This window comes from Dipodomys ordii, unplaced genomic scaffold, assembly GCF_000151885.1.
Source record: "Dipodomys ordii isolate 6190 unplaced genomic scaffold, Dord_2.0 Scaffold123, whole genome shotgun sequence".
NCBI classification, from domain to species: domain Eukaryota; kingdom Metazoa; phylum Chordata; class Mammalia; order Rodentia; family Heteromyidae; genus Dipodomys; species Dipodomys ordii.
In genome coordinates this window covers 1,560,968-1,580,650 of record NW_012267339.1, presented here as the reverse complement: position 1 = coordinate 1,580,650, position 19,683 = coordinate 1,560,968, and the positions used below count along the sequence as shown (strand labels likewise).

Genomic DNA, 19,683 nt, shown 5'->3' with positions numbered 1-19,683 from the left:
GCCACTTCCGGCTTTTTTCTTTTTGCTTATGTGGTGCTGAGGAATCGAACCCAGGGCCTCAGGCATGCAAGGCAAGCGCACTACCACTGAGCCACCTTCCCAGCCCTTTGTTTTTGTTTTTGTTTGTTTTGTTTTTACAATTTGCACTAGTAAGAACTAACTTGGACCTACAAGAACTATGTCCATCCCATCTGAGAGCATGCCCAATGACCCTAAGAGTCTGGAAAGAGGCCTTGTGTCTTTAATGTTCCTTCATTGAACATCACCATACTGGGGATCCAGCTTCTAACATATGAACACTTTCAGAACAAAAACCACCTAAATCATAGCCCCCTTCAATAAAGCAAAGAAGTAATAGAATGCATTCCTTCTCTTTGACAGCCAGAGATGCTGTGTTTCTCTCCCAACCTCCTGTCCTATAATAAGAAGAAGCAAATTTCATTCTTTTGTGTATAATCTTAACCAAAGGCCAAAAGCAATCTTCTTTTATGATATATCAATTGACTTAGTGACCATGTTTATTCTAAATTCTGTGAACGTAGAACTTGTATATTACTCATTGCTTGTAAATTTGTGTTAATCAGGTTTCTCCAGAGAAATAGAACCAATAGAATGTAGATAGAATTGTAGGAAGGGATCTATTGGGTTGACTCACATGATGGGCTGTATGGTCCCACAATGGCAGACTAGAGAGGGGGAACCAGTAGCTGTTCCTTCCAGCTGGAAGCCTTAGGTCAAAAGGGCCCTTGCTACAGCATGGAAGCCCATAGGAGAGTCTCTGTGGGTTTCCCTTCCAAAACTTTGGAACCACATCTGTTAGGAATGACAGAAGCAAAATGCATACACTCAACAACTACGCCTCCTCACATGGAAGACTCCCTTCCTTCTGCTGTAGTTTTCCTTTTGTGCCAGTTCTGGGGCTTGAACTAAGAGCCTAGCTATATTCCTTTCCTATGTTGTTGTTTGTTTGTCTGTTGTTTGTTTGTTGTTTTGGGGTTTTTGGTTTTTGCTCATAGCTAATACTCTGCCACTTGAGCCACAGCTCACTTCTGACTTTTTGGAAGTTAAGTGGAGATTGGAGTCTCAAGGGCTATCCTGCCCAGACTGGCTTGGAACTCAGATCTCAGCCACCTGAGTAGCTAGGATTATACATAGGAGATGTTGGTGTCTGGCTTTCTTCTGCTCTTTGCTCCCTCAGGGCTCCTGGCATATTGGAGTGCCATTCACATTGTGTGAGTCTCCCCCTCAGTTCATTGACAGAGATGCCACTTGTCTCGGGACCACCTCGCCGCCCCCCCCCACATACACAGATAGACCCAGAAGTGTACTGTCCCATTGTCTTTAGTGCCTTTCAGTCCAATCAAGTTAACAATCAAGATGAGCTGTTACAATTTCCAAGGATATTCTTGAGTGTTTCTTTCTTTCTTTTGACTCTTTTATCCTTGAAAGTAGAATGATATTTCCTACTCATAGCTAGACAGAATTTCTAAAACTTCTCTTGAAAGTGATTGCTTGAAATTTGTGATAAAGGCTCTTGTAACATACTCCAAAGTGCAGAGAGTAGCTCTCTGTGTGTGTCTGTGTGTGTCTGTGTTGGTGTATCTGTGCACACATATGCTGGTCCTTGGGCTTGAAGACAGGATGTGGGCACTCTCCCTGAACTTTTATTGCACAAGGTTAGTGCTCTACCACTAAAGCCACAGCTTTCTACTTCTGAACAATGTTTTTTTTTTTCTTTCCAGATAATGAGTACATTTTTGGGTATGTGGACAGTGTCACTTCCCTTCACTTTCTCCCAGTTTCTAACCATGCTCATTTTTCTTCTTCTTCTTTTTAAATTGTAAAGATACTGTAAGAGGGGTTACAGTTACATGAGTAAGGTAATGAATATAGTTCCTATCAAGCATTGTAACTCCCTCCTTTGTTTTTTCCTCTACTATCCCTTCCCTCCCCACCTTCCAACTCCTCCTCCCCATCCCCAAGTTGTAAAGTGGCAGACTAGAGAGGGGGAACCAGTAGCTGTTCCTTCCAGCTGGAAGCCTTAGGTCAAAAGGGCCCTTGCTACAGCATGGAAGCCCATAGGAGAGTCTCTGTGGGTTTCCCTTCCAAAACTTTGGAACCACATCTGTTAGGAATGACAGAAGCAAAATGTAACATAGTGTCTTGTAAGTCTCATTGTTGCATTGGGTCAACCTGTATGACCTTATAAAATAATGCTAAGCAAAATGAACCCCAAGGTAGGGACACAAGAAGTTTTTTCTTTCTTGCTGTTGTTTTTAAACAACTTATAATATACTATGTGGGTTTTTTTGTTTCTTTTTTATGTTCTTCCCCCACGGTATAAGCCCTGTTTTCACTGTATTTGATTCCGGTGCCCTGCATCTTGTATATACATTTTTTTAATTCGGGGAAGGGAAGGGAAATAACATAATGCTGAAACAAGCTCACTTTTATTGTAAAACAATATTTTTGAGATATTTTTGAACTTTTGCCTATGGAAATCTGAGCTACTGAGTTCGTCATCTCCCTGCGCTCTAGTGATCTTTTTGCATCCAGAGTAGCTGGGACTACAGCTATTTCCACCTTCAACTGACTGTGAATAACTGAAGCCTGCAATTGAGAATAATATGCCAACAATAATATGCTCTCTACCAGCATTATCAAATCTTAATATTATGTTATTTTTCCAAGTTATTATTTTTTTTTGGTGGCCATGGAACTTGAACACAAGGCCTGAGCTTTTTTACTTAAGGCTAATTCTTTACCACATTGAGTCATAGCTTCACTTCTGATTTTCTTGTTAATTGGAGATAAGAGTGTCACAGACATTCTTAACCCCAGACTGGCTTTGAACCGTGATCCTCAGATCTCAGCCTCCTGAGTGGCTATGATTAGATGTGTGAGCCACCAGCATCCAGTTTTCAAGTTAATTTTTTTTTGATAGTTAGGGTTTTTTTTTTTATTGTGAAAATACCGTACGGAGAGGTTACAATTACATGAGCAAGGTAATGAGTACATTTCTTATCAAGCATTGTTGCCTCCTCCTTTGTTTCCCCTTACCATCCCTGCCCTTCCATCTCACCCCCCTTCCCCTCCCCTGCCAAAGTTGTAAAGTTCATTTTCCACATAACATCTTGTACATCTCATTGTTGCAATGGGTTCACCTGTATCCCCATTTAAACAATTTGTTTTTTCCCTTCCCCTTCACAAATTATACCAACATCAAATTCATGAAAGAACAGAACCAAGTGCTACAGAGATGTTTCTGCAAATGAATGAAAAACAAAAACACAGCCCTAACTTGGGGGCTGTTGCAATTCTCCCTGTTAGTGCTCTGTAATTCCGACGCTTTAGGGTTGAGTTTAAGGTGGGAGCTGAGGACACGAGAGCTTGCAGGTGTTAGTGCAAGTGTGTACACAATGTGCTCATGAATTTGCTGGTTCTGAGCATAGTACAGGGCACCCGTTTCTGGGATCACACACTTTTGATGTGGGTCTACCACAAAGATTTCAGCAGAACTGGCTTTGTCAGGGAGTGAGGGAAAGGGTTCCATGTAACAACTTACATCAGTCATAGTAATATGATATACAAAGTTTAAGAGTGAAGCCATCTTAAAAGGATTCAGATCCTACATTGTCTTTGCTAAAATTTATCTAGTCTTGGGTGACAGAATTATTATATTTTTTTAGTCAATTACTTTTTCCACTTATAGTTCCCTCTCTCAGGAGATTTTATTGTTGCTCTTTCAGATTCTTCAGAGCCATGCTGTTACCCATTTTTACACCCCCATTCTATTATTTTTGTCACTCAGTGTGGCCAGTACAATGCCACCCGGAAGCTGGTTAGCAAGACTAGATACAGGGGACCTTTTCCATATCATCTAAATCAAAATGTTTTAGCAAGATTCCCAAGTGATTGCAGGTTAAAGTTTGAGAGGCATGGGTCTATCGGCATGCATACTCTCAAGTTTTTATACTGCAAATAGTGTCAATGGGTTAGGTAAATCGTCTTATTTTTGATTCACTACTGTAAATTGGCTCTGAAATGCCTACTCTGAGAAATGTACTTGTCCAAACTCAACAAACAGACTCAGGGGCAAGAAGTGCAGCAAAGGCAAGACTTTAGTGTTGCTCTGGCAAGGTCACATGTCTGTGGGATGGCAGGAGCCCTCTCTGAGATTACAACAAGCAATTTTATACCTGTTGTGTGGGGCTCCCTCTCCTAGATCCTCATTCATCTGATTAGTATGCGTTTCACATTCTCTCCCCAGACATTGTCTAAGTTACATTACTTTTTTTTTTTTTGTGGGTCATGTGGCTTGAACTCTGGGCTTGGGTGCTGTCCTTGTGCTCTTCAGCTCAAGACGAGCGCTCTACCACTTGAGCCACAGCGCCACTTCCGGTTTTCTGGTGGTTTATTGGAGATAAGAGTCTCTCGGACTTTCCTGCCTGGGCTGGCTTTGAACCGAGATCCTCAGATCTCAGCCTCCTGAGTAGTTTAGTATTACAGGAGTAAGCCACCGGTGCCTTTTATTTGTTAATTTGAATCCATGTACCTTTTGTGGTGGGAGTTTTTCTGGATATGTCCTTTCTAGTATGTACACAGTACTCATTCTCTCTCTCTGAGGTGCATTCTTCCCTTTGTTAATTGACCCCTCCCCTTCTAATCCCTTCTGTTTCATGGATGGGGCTTTCCAGTGCATGAACTTTGTCATATTTGCAAGTCACTGTGCAAGCAAGATACTGATAATTTTCAACTTTGAATCAAATTCCTTGTCATGCAAAATGGACCACTGCAGATGTTATTTCTAACATCTAACTAGTATATAAATATATATGCTTCTGTCATGTCCTTTGCAACTTTCATGTTTGATAGAGTCTAGTGATATAGATCATTGATAATCAGATTTTGTGTGTGTGCATGTGTAAGTGCCAGTTCTGGGATATGAACTAAAGACTTGGGCACTGTCCACTCCAGGCTGGTGCCACAGCTCCACTTCGGGCTTCTGGGGAGGTGAATTGGAGATAAGGAGACTGATGGAATTTTCTGCCCAGATTGTCTTGGAACCACAATCTTCAGACCTCAGACTCCTGAGTGGCTATGATTGATTACAGGCTTAAGCCACCTGTACCCAGCTAATAATCAGAAGTTTAGACCAACTCTCTCCTCTCTTTCGCAGGTACGGTCATTTCCTTAAAGCCATTGCATCACTGTTCCATTGGCCTTTGGACTTGAGTTATGTCAACAGCCGCCTTGATTACTTTGGTCAGAAGAGGCGGGGACCAGGTGAGGAGGCGAGTGTTGCTAAGCTCCCGTCTGCTGCAGGAGGACCGGCGGGTGACCCCCGCGTGCCCCAGCTCCACCTCCGAGCCCAGATATTCTCGCTTTGATTCCGACGGGAGTGGGCGGCCGGCCACCTGGGACAATTTTGGGATCTGGGATAACCGCATCGATGAGCCAATCCTGCTGCCACCCAGCATTAAGTATGGCAAGCCAATTCCCAAAATCAGCCTGGAAAACGTGGGCTGTGCCTCCCACATTGGCAAAAGGAAAGAGAATGAAGATCGCTTCGGCTTGGCTGAGCTGACAGAGGAGATCCTGTATTTCGCGGTTTATGACGGACACGGGGGACCCGCGGCGGCCGATTTCTGCCACACCCACATGCAGACATGTGTTAGGTATGTTCCGTGATGTCACCTGTGGACTTAGCCATTCCCCTGTGCTTCTTGTTAAAATGTTCTCCCTTTGCCTAAGACCATCCAGTATAAACTGAGTGACTTTGAGTGTCCTATCGGGACCACTTCATCCATGAGCTGTATAGCAAGCCCGTCTCTCCTTTACCTCATTGGACAAATGAACTCGGGGATTTAAGTTAACATGAGCACAAGACGTTGGCTTTTATTTCTTGTTCTGCTGAGAACTCGAAATCACCATTAAATAACACTGAGACCTATCCCCATCCAGACTTTGGTTTATATTACTCTAAAAGGGTTCAGGTGGGCACCAGTGGCTCACACCTGTTATGCTAGCTACTCAAGAGGCCACGTCTGAGGATTGAGGTTCGAAGCCAACCCAGGCAGAATAAACTACTCAGCAAAAGCCAGAAGTGGCACTGTGGCTCAAGTGGTGGAGTGCTAGCTGTGAGCACAAAGAGGCTCAGGGACAGCACCTGGGCCCTGAGTTCAAGCCCCAGGATGGAAAAAAAAATTAAAAACCAAACTTCACAGCTTAACAATGTATCTGTTACACCTTAGATACTTGCCAAACACTCCTTAACCAGTAAGTCCTCAGCATAAAACATCTTAAGGGAAAATCAGGAGGTACATTGTATGGAGTGACTCTCTGTTGTGAAGTAACTGGGGCTCCCTCTCCTCTCTACAAAGGGATTTGCTTTCTAAGGAGAAGAACTTGGAAGCCGTGTTGACCTTGGCTTTTCTAGAAATAGATAAAGCCTTTGCCAGTCAAGCCCAGCTCTCTGCAGATGGTATGTAAAACAAACATACTCCTTATTGCTTTGGCTAGGAGTGGGGATGGTGGTGAAGAAGAAATGATTTTGGCCTTTGGGGTGGGAATTTTGATGTTAGCTATTTGTAAGGAAATTTATACATAAATGACTTTACATTAAAAAAATCATTTCAAATGTTGTTTGCAATCCATGCTAATGGTCAAACGTAACTTTTATATGAAATATGAATCTTTCAGAAAGGAAGGTCCAAAATGGTTCTGTTAAGAAGATAATAAAATGTTTTGATCTGTTTTATGGACAAGATGAGAATTTCTAAGAATTCCTCATCTAACTGGGATGGCAATTCTTCAGATGAGGAAAAACAAAGAGATCCTAAGCAGGAAAGAAAGTAGCTTATGTAAGCTAATTTGAATAACTAGAAGAAAGATATTTTTCTCCCATTTCTTAAAAGAGCTGGGTCTTTCAGCTTTCCTGTCCTATGGTATTTTGGTGTTTGTTAAATACAAAGGCATGACAGCTGGATCTAAAAATTTGTGTACTCTGTCTTTAATTTTCAAAGTAAAATGTTTCTGATTTTGACTAAGTTCGTGCCTCACAACTGATTTAGAAAAAATTTCACAGGATCATTCACCTTCATTCATTCCACACTTTTCTTAAGAGATATGCACCAGGGATATGACATTCTCAGCTGCAATCCAAGTCTCTCCATTTCACAGATTCACAGATAAATTCAGAGTAGGACTGGATTTTTCCTGGCATGCCAGCAGCCTCTCTCACTTGCATACTTAATAAGGAGGAAGGGAAAAGGTGACCCTGGAATGGAGCTATTGGATATCTCCAAAGGTATTTCCTGCTCCTCCCCCCCCCCCCACCTGAACCTAGCTTGCTATGTAAGCAGGCTCTCTCCCTCTGAGCTACAACTCCAGAAAAACTGTATCATCTATTCTCACTTTGCTCAGAGATTTTTAGTTTGTATATTTTCTTTTTAGCCCATTTATTTTCTCTTTCCATTTGTAGGACCCTCTTTCCTCCCAAACAGGTGGCTGTCCTTTCCTGGACTTTAAGATGGGAATTGAAGGAAAGTGAAATTTATGATAAGATTTAGCTTTTGTTCCTAGTGAGTAATACACAGGAAAGGGAGGAAAGAAAACACTTCCTTTAAGGATTTTGTGTTCTTTACTATGATTTTCATACCTTCTTTTTTTTAAATTTAATTTTATTTGTGAACATACTGTACAGAGGAGTTACAATTACATGGGCAGGATTGATTTTCATACCTTCTTATTTCATCTCATTATTACTAGGTTGGTTGTGAGTTTGGCTGCATCACAGACAATATTTCAGGCTCTAGTGCTGGTGATATGCTCTGACTGCTCTGTGAACAACTGCAACTTAGTGGGCAAGCTTTATAGAACAGAGTGTTGAAGAGCACTGGCTCTGAACAGCCCTTCATGAATGCAGTCAGCCTTTTAAAAAATAATGTAACCCACAAAAAATAAAATTAAATTAAATTAAAAAAAGAAAATAATGTAACCAATATAGAGGCTTTAAACCATTGGTAGATTTAGTGTGAAATTTCTGAGGACTCCTCTTGTCTATTAAATAATTAGAATTAAGGACATTTTGAACTTAGAACCTTTAACTGGAACTCTTAAACTTTTTACAGATGACTTTGTCTTGTAACTCATGTGTATAAAAATGAATCATAAAACATAATTCATTCCTAAGAATGAAATTAAAATATATTGTTTAGTTTAGCTCCTCTGCCATTCTCTGAGGTAATGAATGATCCAAGAACGTTCATCGGGATAGCATAAAATTTATTTTTCTTTGATTGGCCATTTGCTTGAAAATAGAAGGGAGCAAAATCGAATGCTGATGGTTGTGTGCTACTTAAAAATGACATTATCATCATTAATTACTATTCTTGTAGTTTGTGCTTTTGTAAATCAGTATTTTGAGAACATTTAGATAATTTATTCTAAACAAGTTGCCAAATCTTTCAAAGATGGCACCAAGTGCCTGTCAATATTGATAGTGCCTATTTAGAAACAGTAAAGCCACTAAAGAATGTTAACTATTATAATTTATAGATTAAAAAAGCAAACCTATGTCATTTCATATTTCAAAGTCATTTGAAACTTTTTAAAGTTTGTAGCAAGACCTGAAGCAATATCAGCATTGTAAGACTGGCTCTAATTTTGGAGGGTGCCGTAAGCACACAAGTACATTGCCTCTGGAAAAGCAGCTCTAGCAAGGGGAAATGCTGAGCAGCATGGTTTGCCTTCTCCACTCGCCCTAATCTTTCTCTTTTTTGGTTTCAGTCCCATTTCATTCCCCTGAAATCCTTTTTGTGAAGTCAGAGATTAGGGCTTATAGGTCTTCTCTTTCTGTAGGTGCTGCAAAGTGAACCCGGGGCTCACACATGCTAGGCCAGTGCTCTGGTGCTGAGCTACCCCCGCATGCCTTTTTGTTACCATTTTTTTAATTTCTTAATATTCAGTTTATACCAATAATGTGAGCTTTTACATTTTACATGAAAACAACTGGTGAATTAAAAGGATCTTCCATCACTATGCTGTTTGCAAAGTCACTGAAAACAAATTAGGCAACAGAAAACTTATGTCTTCCTATATAGCCTTCAATCCCTGTGTTCCCCAACATGTTTCTTTGAAAGCAACAAAGGTCCACAAGGACAAGTGGCTCAAAAGAGAAGATGGCCCAGGAAGAACAGGTGTTATTGGTCACTGTTGTGAGCCTACCATCTCTTTCTTCCCTCGCTCCCTCTGTCCCTCTGTCCTTCTGTCCCTCCCTCCCTCCCTTCCTTCCTTTCTTCTTTCCTTCCTTCTCTCTTTTTCCCTCTTCCTTCCTTCCCTACTCTCTTCTTCCCTCACCTTCCTGCTTCTCCATTCTTCTATCCTCCCCTCCTTCTCTTCCTCCTCCTCCTTTCTCCCTTCCCTTTTCTCTCCTTCCTTCCTCCCTCCCTTCCTCCTCCTCTCTATCCCTCCCTTCCTTCCTTCCTCCCCTCCCGCTTTTCCTCCTTTCCTCCCTCCTTCTCTCCCTCCCTCCTTCCCTCCCTCCCTCCTTTTCTCCCTCCCTCCTTTCCTCCTTCCCTTCCTCCCTCCCTCCCTCCCTTTCTTCTTTCCTTCCTTTTCCTCCCTCTCTCCCTTGTTCCTTTTTCTCTGTGCTGAGATCAAATCTAGGCAAGTGCTCTGCCATTGAGCTATATCTCCATCCCTGTGTAATTTTTGTTGACAGTAACAATTTTTGTTGACAGTAATTTTGTTGACAGTAACTCAGGTCCTCAGTCTCTACCAGTTAAGTAATGCCTCCTGCCCCTATGCAACATTTTTTTAAAATTCTTTTCTTAGGGTAGAGACCACTGAGTTGGGGCTGGAGAATCAGGACAAGTTTAAAGAGTTGTTCTTATTGTGCTGCTACTGCTTCAGTTCATTACTTCAGTTTTGGTGTTCACATGTCACACATATCTAGAACACCCATTTTGAATAAGTGCCAAAATGATATAGGTTTATATGTACTATGACTTACATGGTTGAATAAATTACTGGGGGTTGTTAGAATTTGAAAAGTACAGCTTATACTCATTATGGTGCTATTCAAGACTGTGATGATTTTTCTTCTGTTATGTTTACCTGCAACACCAGGGAGAGGAGAGAGCTGCAGAAATACCCCTTTAATGAATAATAGTACATTGTAAATGTGTTAGAGCACATTGCCTGTCTTTATTTAAACAATGAACTTAATCATTCTACTAAGAACACTGCTTCTGGATACTAAATCCCACCATGACACACATTAACAAAAAAGATGAATACTGTGTCTGGTATAGAAATTGTTTTGTCTTCTCTTCAAACATATTTAAGTAGCAGTAGTTTGGTGGTATAGTGTAGTTCACATCCTATGAACTGTTGTCAGATACAAATCATTCAATGCTTTAAGCCATGGACTTACCCTTTTGTTTGATATTATTACCAACACAGACACAGTAATTATTTACTGTGTTCAAGATCATATACTGTCTATTTAAGGTGTGCGTGTGTGTGTGTGTGTGTGTGTGTGTGTATGTGTGTGTTTGTGTGTGTACATAGTCTTTTCCTACCTAGAAACTGTAAGAGTCAAAAGAGAAATGTGAGTCTGGAATTAAAGCACTAGACTAACTACAAAATACCATCAACTTCAGCCAGTTGAAATTTTAGAGTCATGGATTTGGCATCTCCTGAAATATTAGGTAATTTTCTAGTAAAACTTTCATCAAAATAAAAACCCTTCCCCCTTATTTTGCAGCTCTTTCTCTGCCCTCCCCTGTGTTGCAGGTTTGTTATGTTTGAGCACAATTCCTGGGTGAATTTCCTATTTGCCTCTGTGCGTGTTATTTGTGGCAGAGAACTGTGCCTGCTCAGCAGCTCTAGACCTGGAGCCCGTGGACACTATATGCTGGGCTTCAGTGGAAAGAGAGATCTGCTTAATTTTGTCTCAGGTGAAGGAGTCCAGCGGTTCCTAGCCTGGACTACGGGAAGGTTCCCACATCCTCTTTGTCCCATTAGTTGAGATGACTTGGCAGTAGAAAATTGTCCAGTGAGTGTTAAGAACTTATTGAAAGATGTCTTAGTTTTATAGTTTTGTTGTTAGGGAAAAAAGTGAGAATTTTTACTTCCATGTTAAATGTTAAATGAAAAGAAATGCTGATTTACTATTTATATTTTTAGATGCTTAGCAACCCAAAATCAACAGTTAGTTTTGAGATTTTTCCCCATAAACTCTGGGATTTTGGAACTGTTAGGGTGATTTTAAAAAAGTGAAGATCAATTACATTTCTATGTGTCAGAGACATGAAATACAACCAAAACAATAAAACTTTTATTTAGAAAATTTTAACTTTTGTCACAGCCAATTTAAAGGCCACTTTAAAAAAAGAATCTGAAACAAAAGATGCGTGCCAAATTTCCTAGACAGGCTAGAAATCTGAGTTCACTAGCTTCACTCTTGAAATCATTTGGCAATTAAATGGTTAGATGATTAACCTGAAAAGCTTCCAATCTTGTATTTGGCTCTGGCTAATCATAAATAGAAGTTAGTATGTTGTGGTATACAATGTCAAATGTATATTTTTAGCTAACAGTGAAAATATTAGTTTGATACAGCAGTTCCAAAATCAAGAGATATAAATGGGGAGACAATGCCACTAACAATGCTATTTGTCAATAAAGTAAATTCAGCATGACTGTGAGATTAGCATTTATTCATGCTTTCTTTTATACTTTTCTAATTAAAGCAGGCATTGTAATAAACTGATTGGAAATACCAATTTCTGTATCTCCTTCCAAAATGTGGTACTGATTATATTTTTTTAATTTAGTTTTTTGAAAAGAAAAATTGTTGGAAAGATTATGTTTCAATCAATTAAATCAATCAATTAAACATTGACTTTAAAGTCAAAAATCTATTGATTAGAGTTTTAGAAACTTACCTGAACCATAATCAGTTTGGGAAGTTACCTAAAAATTGTATTTAAATGTTTTCAGAAATTGACAATGTTGAGTAAGATGGTGTATGTCTGTAATCCTAGCACTTGGGAGACTGAGGCAGGGGACACTGGCTCAAGGCTAGCTTGGCTACATAGGGAGACACTGTCTTTAATTTTAGAAAAGACAAAAAGGAGATCAACATTGTTACTAGAGATAATACCTGCTTTAAGTTATCTTTTCTATATTTCCACTTTCCTGTATTTTTTTCTAACTCATAATTTTACAAGATGCTCAGGTTGGCAAGGCTCAATGCACCTTAAAATTTTTTAATAAGTAGTAAAGACATTAAGGCACATAAGTCCAAGGAAGATGCAAAACTGTAGTTTTACTGGTATGGATAAAATGTTGGTGACCTGTGTCTATTACCACTGAATTTTTTACTTGATGATCATCAGAGAATATCAATATTTTTGCAATGTCTTGGGCCCAGGCACATGGCAATGCTGACCCACATTTATTTGCCTACACACTTGGTATTAACTATATCAAGCTTATGAGAAACTAGAATGAATTTCATTTCCTGTCTCCCAAATACTCTGCTGATGTAATGATAGCTAGAGCTTTGTTTCATAGCTAGGAAGAACAAAGAAAAACCAGAAAAGACTGGGCCTACTTTTTTAGGATTCCCTTTCTGACGATTGTGGAAGGAAAGAATAAATAGTCTACCTTGTTATGTCTCACTCAGCCTGATAACTGATAGGACATTGACAGGATAGAAGAAATGGAAGAAGAAAACTAAAATCCCACAAATGGAGAAAAGCCAGTTTCCATAAATGGGCTCAGCTGACCCAGGCAAAATAGCCAATGCTAAAAAAAAAAAATCTCAGTACTTTTTATTCATTTTGCTACCTGATATACACAAAAAGTGTCATAATTATAATGATGTGAATGGAGACCTTTGGAGACAGCGCTGCATTGTCCACATTAGGTCAGCAACCTTTGCATGGAGCCTTGTTACTGAGTCAAAAAGTTGTGTTTTGTTTTGTTCTTATTCCTGCATGTTCTTATTTACATAGTTAATTTGCATTTTATTTGCATAGCAGTAGTTAAATTAGAATGGTACAGCCCAGCATTAGTTTATCGTGCTTGTCTATTGTTTTGTAATAAAATTTCCATATCCAATCACCTGACTGTCACTAACAGTCATTCTGTTTTTATGATGTTTGTAGCGACCCTTCTGACCTCCGGGACTACTGCTACAGTAGCCCTGTTGCGAGATGGTATCGAACTGGTTGTAGCCAGTGTTGGGGACAGCCGAGCTCTTTTGTGTAGAAAAGGCAAACCTATGAAGCTGACCATTGACCATACTCCAGAGAGAAAAGATGAAAAAGAAAGGTACTGCCAGCCTGGGCCCTGTCATTCTGTGGGGTGATATTGATAGATCAAGACAGAAATGAAAATTTGCATTTTCCCTCATCATGTTAAAGATCAAACCTGTGGCCTTGCGTGTGCCCAAATTTGTTTGGTGGTTGTTGTTGAAACTGAGTCTCGGTGGCCTAGAACCTTTAATCCTCCTGCTTTAGTTTACCGAGATTATGGGAATACACTACCATGCCCAGTCTAAGTTTTGAAGTGTAACAGTGACTTGGTTTCTCTGAATGTTGTGTCTTTAGTCTTTGAATTTTTTCTTGTCTAGGATTAAGAAGTGCGGGGGCTTTGTGGCATGGAATAGTTTGGGACAGCCTCATGTGAATGGCAGGCTTGCAATGACAAGAAGCATTGGAGACTTGGATCTTAAAGCGAGTGGTGTGATCGCAGAGCCTGAAACAAAGAGAATCAAGGTAAAAAAAGGACTGGGAAACTCTTGACACATTCACAGAGAGTGAAGGTAGGCTTCTCTCCAGTTACAGGATTTCTTAAAAGACTCGGGACAGTGTTTCATTATGTATCCCAGCCTGGCCCCAACTCACAATCCTTCTGCCTTAGCCTCCTAGATTAGATGTTAGGATTACAGATGTGTACCATCATGCCGAGTCTTAAAAGATCTAAATGAAGCTAATATGATTCATGGAAGAATATGCTTGTTTTTCTTGTTATTTTTATTTTTGTGTTGGTACTGGAACTTGAACTCAGCACCTTGTACTCTTTACTAGGCTTTGTTTCTCAAGGCTGGCCCTCTAACCACTCAACCTTTTCTGTGTGGGCTGGCTTCAAACTGTGATCCTCAGATCTCAGCCTCAAGAATTATAGGCATGAGCTACCAGTTCCTGGCAGTAAGAATAAACTTTCAGGTTGAAATAGGATTCTGTTCTCCTGGTTGGATTATTTCCTGGTTGGATTATTTTGCTCCTGTTATATAATCCCCTGGAGATGATGGCCCTGCTGTCCTTCCTTGCTTGGACCAGATCCTTCGGTGTTAGCATGGTTTCCTTCCTCACCAGGACAAATAGTTGCTCCCTCTCTTTCTGCAACATAGTGCCCCATTGCACTTGACTCATAGCACTCCTCTTGTTCATGATCAGATACTTCCTTTTCTGAACCCTTTGAGCCAGCCATAGCACCTGCCATTGCAGTATAGCCTTCCAGACACTTCAGGAAATGTTGTGTCATTATCTGCATGGATGGTTTCATGTCTTTATGAAACCATCAGTCACTTCTATTCATCGTGAGAACACTAACATGGGTTTTGCTCTATGGCGCATTCTGTTCAAAGATCAAAAAGAGGCTTCTAGCCCTATTTAACAAGGAAAATAAAGCTGAAGTTACAGAGATCTTGAAGCATAAAGATGCCTGTATTTCTAAGCACTAAATGTTGAGCCAGGCACCAACAGATCATGCCTATAATCCTAGCTTCAGGAAGCTGAGATGAGATCTGAAGATTATGGTTCAAAGCCAGCCTAGGCAGAAAAGTCCATGAGACTCTTATCTGCAATTAACCAGCAAAAAGTCAGGAGTAAATCTGTGGCTCAAGAGGGAGACCACCAACCTCAACAAAAACTATAAAGGAGGGCTGGCAAGGTGGCTCAGTGGTAGAGTGCTCCTCCCCTTGCATGCATGAGGCCCTGGGTTCGATTCCTCAGCACCATATAAGCTGAAAAGCCAGAAGTGGTGCTGTGGCTCAAGTGATAAGAGTGCTAGCTTTGAGTTGAAGAGACAGTGCCCAGGCCAAGAGTTCAAGCCCCATGCCCACCAAAAAATAATGATAAAGGATATGACCTTGATCCTGAATTCAAACCCTAGAACCAGCGCACACATACACACACACACACAAACACACATAGTGTTCAACCAACTGAATAACAGAGGCAGGAATCAAGCTCAGATTATCTCAGCCAATAGTGTCTAGCCTCTTACTTTATATTGTGATTATGTAAAAGCTTAGTTTATCCTGGGAGGTGGTGGGTGTTGCATTTGCATTCACTCTTGCACAAATGACCATTCAGCCCAACCAAGAACATCTTGGAATGATCAAGATCACTCTAAAATAGAGTCTAGTTTCTAATCCTATGCTTTGCACTGATTACAGCTCCATCATGCTGAGGACAGCTTCCTGGTCCTCACCACCGATGGAATTAACTTCATGGTGAATAGTCAAGAGATTTGTGACTTTGTCAATCAGTGCCACGATCCTAATGAAGCAGCCCACGTGGTGACAGAGCAGGTAAGGGGCAGGTTATGTGGCAGAGTCCCTGCAGGGATGCTGGTAAAGGGTACCTGGGGCATATGGTGGTCTCTGTGCAGCCTAGAGGGGCTGTCAAATCCCACAGTTCCTTTGAATCTTGTGGTTTAGTTGTAATGTTCCAGTGAACCTTACATTCAATTTATAATATTGCCTTGGAAATTTTTATAATTCAAGCAAGTCATTAAGTAAAGTTAATATTGCAAGGAAATATGGTATCTTTATAGGTTGGCTTTGAATATTTCTTGAAATAACAGTAACAGTGATTGAATGATAGTAATAATAAAGTCATAGAATCATCACAAGGACCTATGACATTGGCTTTCCACAGAGTAAGAAATCTGATATACTGAGGAGACCAAGTTTGCAGAACTAAGCTTCAAACCCAGTCAGCCACTGATACTGATATATTTACGTAAATTCCCAGCTTGAGGAATACTCTGGCATAATCAACTTCTGTGTATTAAAAATGAATGTGGGGGAGTTGGTGATTTAACTCAGTTGGAAGAGCACTTGCCTGGAAAGTACAAGGCCCTGAGTTTGGTCCTCAACTCTGGGAAGGACGGAAGGAAGGAAGGAAGGAAGAAAGGAAGGAAGGAAGGAAGGAAGGAAGGAAGGAAGGAAGGAAGGAAGGAAGGAAGGAGGAAGGAAGGAAGGAAGGAGGAAGGAGAGAGAGAAAGAAGGAAAGAGAGAGAAGAAAGGAAAGAAGGAAGGAGAGGAAGGAAGGAAGGAAGGAAGGAAGGAAGGAAGGAAGGAAGGAAGGAAGGAAGGAGGAAGGAAGGAAGGAAGGAGGAAGGAAGGAAGGAAGGAGAGAGAGAGAGAAAGAAGGAAAGAGAGAGAAGGAAGGAAAGAAGGAAGGAGAGAAAGAAAGAAAGAGAAAGAAAGGAAGGAAGGAGAGAAAGAAAGGTAAGGAGAGAAAGAAAGGTAAGGAGAGAAAGAAAGAAAGAAGAAAGAAGAGAAAGGAAGGAAGGAAGGAGAGAGAGAAAGAAGGAAAGAGAGAGAAGAAAGGAAAGAAGGAAGGAGAGAAAGAGAGAAAAAAAGAAAGGAAGGAAGGAAAGAAAGAAAAAAATGTGTGTAGTCAAATGCTGGCAACTCATGTCTGTAACCCTTGCTATTCAGGAGGTAGATATCTGATAATCCTGATTCGAAGCTAGCCTGGACAGAAAAGTCTGTGAGGCTTTTATCCTCAATTAATCAGCAAAATATGATAAGACAAGGTATGACTCAAGTAATAGAGCACCAACCTTCAGCATCAAAACCAAGTGCCAGTGCCAGTACTGCAACAAAAATAAATTCAACAAGCAAATAAATAAGTATATGAAAAAAGACCAACAAAACATAAAAAGAATGAATAGATGAGATTGAGTGGGTCCAAGATGAAATTTGAAGGCTAAGGCGGTAGCTAGTAAAATATATGTTAAGTCAGGCACCTATTGGCTCACACTGTAATCTTAGCTACTCAGGAGGCTGAGATCTAAGGACCACAATTCGAAGCTAGCTGGGGCAGGAAAATTCATGAGATTCTTATTTCCCCCCCAAAAACCAGAAGTAAAGTCATGGCTCAAGAGGTAGAAGCCTTAGCCTTGAGCAGAAGTGCTCAGGGACAGCTCCCAGGCCAAGTTCAAACTTTACGACCATCACCAAAAAAGAAAAGTAAGATATATATTTTTTCTTTTCTTTTTGCTTTTTTTGGGGGGTGCAGTAGGGTAGATAGGTTGACTTTGAACTTCAATCCTAGATCTCAACTCCAGAGTAGTCACGATTACAGGCATGAGCCATTGGCACCTGGCCTGCTCTGTGGGTTTTGTTGTTTGTTTTTTGCCAGTCCTGTGGCTTGAACTCAGGACCTGGGTGCTGTCCCTGAACATCTCCACTTAAGATTAGAGCTCCGCCACTTTGAGCCACAGCTCCGCTCCCAGTTTTGTTTCTCATAGTTAATTGGAGATGAGTTTCATGACCTTTCCTGCCCAGGCTGGCTTTGGATCTTCAGATCTCAGCCTCCTGGGTAGCTAGGATTGCAGACATGAGCCCCTGGTGTTCAGTCTGCTTTGTAATTGTTAACAGTATGTTTTGATAGTGGTATTCAGTGATAACCACAACTGGTCATCTTTTAGTTCCACAGCTATTTTGTGCATTTCCAGTATTTACATTGTGAATTAAGGAACCAAATTTAGCCAAAACCAGTGTGTGTGCATGCATGTGCGTGTGCCACGCGGTCACACGCATTGTCAGTGCTAGGGCCTCACACTTGCTAGACAGCCAATCTACCCCTTGAACGACACTCTCAGCTGTTTTTGCCTTAATTGTTCTTCACGTAATGTGTTGGGCTTTGCCCAGGCCAGCCCCAGACCACCATTCTCCTATCTCTATTTTCTAACTAGTGGGGATTACAGTATAAATAAAAGGAGTTCAGAGACAGTGCCTAGGCCCAGAGTTCGAACCCCAGGACAGAAAAAAAAAAGCTATCAACAACATGAGACCCTGAATTCAAGCTCCAGTGGTAACACACTCACACACACACATACACACACAAAACATCAGTGAGCTACCATGTATGTACAATGATAAGAGATATGAGTCTTCTGAGAAGGCAAATGTAAAAGCCTAATAAATGCAAAGACTTGCTATGTACTAGCTCCTAGACTGGCTTTGAACTGTGATTCTCATAGCTCAGCTAGGATTATAGGTATGAGGCTCTAGTGGTATCTTGCCCCACTGCTGTTTTTATCATCAACAGAATATGGTCATTGTGGTTATTTGAATCATCTATTCCATCTACAATTTAAAAATGTTCTGAGTATTGGCACTGGGAAGGATCAAAATCTTTTGAAATGTTTGCATTTGATTACTGAGTAACGTCAATTTGTTTTTTCTACAAATACAAAATCTCCATTGAAATAGACTCTCAATTCAAATGTTTTTCTCATTCTTCCTGGAAAATCTTTCAGGCCATCCAGTACGGTACTGAGGACAACAGTACAGCAGTAGTTGTGCCTTTTGGTGCCTGGGGAAAATACAAGAACTCTGAAGTCAATTTCTCCTTTAGCAGAAGCTTTGCCTCCAGTGGACGCTGGGCCTGATGGCTGGCTGGTATGGGCCTGTGTTATTGCTGCTGATTGTATCAAGAAACAGAAGATCAAAACAGTCACCCAGGAGTCCCTTGGACTCTATATAGTTGTACAGTCACTGTAAAGTTAACCATCTACATCATTGTGTGTTCATAAATACTCATTATAGCTATGTATAAACCTTAACATAAACACCATGGAATGAAATGTGCAGAGATTGAGAGTCTCTAAACTAAGCAGGCAAAGGAAAACATATGTTTGTACATTTGAGTGTAAAGTGTGAGTGCCTGTTGCTAGTGATTGAGAGTCTCTAAACTAAGCAGGCAAATGAAAAAATGTTTGTACATTTGAGTGTAAAGTGTGAGTGCCTGCTGCTAGTGATTGAACCCAGAGCGTTGTGCATAGTTTTCTAATTTCTATGACTCTCGGGCAGCCGTAGTGTTTTGTGATCATTTTTTATTCTCTATTCAGTTGAACAGGTTCTTCAAGTTTTTCTGAATTTTGACAGTCTATACTATTTGCAAATATAATATTTGCAAGGGTTTTTTTGTTGTTTTCTGTATCATTTTTGTTTTTGGCTTTTTTGTGCCAGAACTGGTGTTTCAATTCAAAGTTAGGGCACTCTCCCTTAGCTTTTTCTACTCAAGGCTGGCACTTTACCACTTTAGCCACACCTCCTCTTTATTTCTTTGATCACTAGTTGGATATAAGAGTCTCATGCTCTTTTCTGCCCAGGGCTGGCTTCCTTTGATCTCCTTTGAGGAGCAAAGATGTGAACCACCAGCATGTGACTGCACATGTTTATAATAATTGCACCAAGGAGTAAATGTGAAAAGTGGGTTCCCTGTTATCATATTTTGTACTCTGGAACAATTGAAAATAAATGTAACAATGCAAAAGAAATGTATTCAGAAAATATGACATAGCTAAATTCTGCACATATTTATAAACAGAGCCCTTGTGTATTTCAAATGTCACTACCCC

The 19,683-nt window shown here is 40.5% G+C and overlaps 1 protein-coding gene across 1 annotated transcript in view; it reads left to right on the top strand.

The window, feature by feature from the left end:
• The window catches only part of Ppm1k (protein phosphatase, Mg2+/Mn2+ dependent, 1K), a 27,030-nt gene extending 8,033 nt beyond the window's left edge, over positions 1–18,997 (top strand). The window contains exons 2-7 of the mRNA XM_013029826.1: positions 5,180–5,678; positions 6,384–6,484; positions 13,182–13,347; positions 13,649–13,793; positions 15,479–15,613; positions 18,580–18,997. Of these exons, the coding sequence (XP_012885280.1) occupies positions 5,239–5,678; positions 6,384–6,484; positions 13,182–13,347; positions 13,649–13,793; positions 15,479–15,613; positions 18,580–18,711 (1,119 nt within the window). The 5' untranslated portion in view covers positions 5,180–5,238 and the 3' untranslated portion in view covers positions 18,712–18,997. The remainder of the gene's footprint in view (positions 1–5,179; positions 5,679–6,383; positions 6,485–13,181; positions 13,348–13,648; positions 13,794–15,478; positions 15,614–18,579) is intronic.
• Positions 18,998–19,683: the final 686 nt, after the last annotated feature.